The 1,655-nt window shown below is 52.3% G+C and overlaps 1 protein-coding gene across 1 annotated transcript in view; it reads right to left on the bottom strand.

Annotated features, from left to right (window-relative positions):
* Nucleotides 1–543, bottom strand: part of LOC106330142 — an 8,314-nt gene extending 7,771 nt beyond the window's left edge. The window contains exon 1 of the mRNA XM_013768681.1: nucleotides 401–543. Coding sequence (XP_013624135.1) covers nucleotides 401–543 — 143 coding nt within the window. The remainder of the gene's footprint in view (nucleotides 1–400) is intronic.
* Between the last annotated feature and the right edge of the window lie 1,112 nt (nucleotides 544–1,655).

The following is a 1,655-nucleotide window of genomic DNA, read 5'->3' as shown; positions in this document are numbered from 1 at the left end:
AAACTCATGGGACCAGAAACGGGACACACGGAGATGTCGGGAAAGTAGACATGTGTGTCCTAAACCCCGCGCCCAGGAACCCCGGTTGGAAATGGGGAAGGGGCGGGTGTTTCAATTGGTATCAGAGCCAGGTTAAGGTCCCTTAATACTAACTTAAGGGATCAGCGTTTCCGATATTGCCCATTTCCCTTGTAGTTCTGATAGACCGTCATAGCTAACGTTGAAGGAAAATTCGAACAGCTCAAAGTCTCCGGCCAAGATCAGGTCAACAAAAAGTCCTCGTACCGCAGTGTAGTGGAGTTTCAGAGGTTCAGGAATGGGTAAAAAGGAGTTGTAAGGCAAGTATACAGAGGGATTAGTCGCCTAGCACGGCAAGTTAAGGGGGAATGGAAAGTCGGACCTACGAGCTGAAGGAGACGTCTCGCCGGCGACACCGCCCCACACCGGGCCGGGAAGGCCGGGGGAAGAGAGACGGACGCAAGGCCGAGGCGTGCGCAGCTTCACGGAGGAATTTAACTCTGCAAAGAAATGGACTTCTGGCATTCCGATATAACAGTCAAACTCGTTTTCACATATATATATATATATATATATAAATATATGGGCGTGGGTCCCACCACCATGGCGTGGGCCCGCCGATGAGGAAGAGGCGAACCAGGGCGGCCAAGGGACTACCGGCGACAGTAGGAAAAACCCGATTTCAGATTGAGAGAACTAAGCTAAGGATCATCTTGGGGTAAAAAGGATGATGGAGGATCATTTTGGGGTAAAAAGGATGACGGAGAGTTATCTTGGAGCGGAATGCAAAATGCTAATAAGGATATGGGATCTTCATAGGGTAAAAAGGGACGATAAGAACCACACCGTGGATGAGATTTCATGGAATGCTGAAGCAGCACTAGTTTTGAGAAATGATTGAAAAACTGCCATCTCTGCATGACTACTATTACATTCTGATCAGGTCTTTGTTTTTATGCTGCAGGATGTCTTCACCAGTGCATCACGAGCTCGGAGAAAGACGCATGCGCTATGGACCAAAAGGGACAAGGGCGTACGCCCGCAAGCCCTACTGTGACGCTTGGGGTGACATGGTACCTGCACTCTTCCCAGACGAAGAGGAAATGGAGTTCGCGGAGCAGCCGGACGGGGCCAACCAGGGAAGGTCCGGGACCGATTAGGATGGAGGACAGTGTACCAACGAGGAAACGTGGGCGTCCAAAGAAGATTCTGAGCATTGATGCAGAGAGCCTGAGGAACATAACCGGAGTATGTCGGTGTGGAACAGTGATGCAGGCCAGGCAGGGACCGCGCTCAGTCCGGGAGTACACAGAGGAATTCCTGGAGTCAGCCAAAAGATGCAAGCCCAAGACAACGGAGGATTGGTGCCGGTGGTACAAGGCAGGACTCCGCGAAGAAATTCGGGGGAAGCTGATTGTGTTGGAACCATGGGAATTCGCCTTGGTGAACCGGATGGTCGGTCAGGCAATGGAGGCTGAACGGACATTTACTCGTCGGGTCGTCGCCATCTCGAGCTCTGAGGAGGACGTAGAGGTGGAAGAGGATCCATCGGAGGACTCAGAGTGGGAAGAGGAGTCGGCGTCGTCGACGGGGAGTGGCCGCATGGCTGGTCCTAAGCCTGAAGGGGAGCAGAAGTC

This window comes from Brassica oleracea, chromosome C3 (assembly GCF_000695525.1).
Source record: "Brassica oleracea var. oleracea cultivar TO1000 chromosome C3, BOL, whole genome shotgun sequence".
Classification (NCBI taxonomy): Eukaryota; Viridiplantae; Streptophyta; class Magnoliopsida; order Brassicales; family Brassicaceae; genus Brassica; species Brassica oleracea.
The sequence above is the reverse complement of the archived record's forward strand: the minus strand, read 5'-3'. Positions and strand labels throughout refer to the sequence as shown.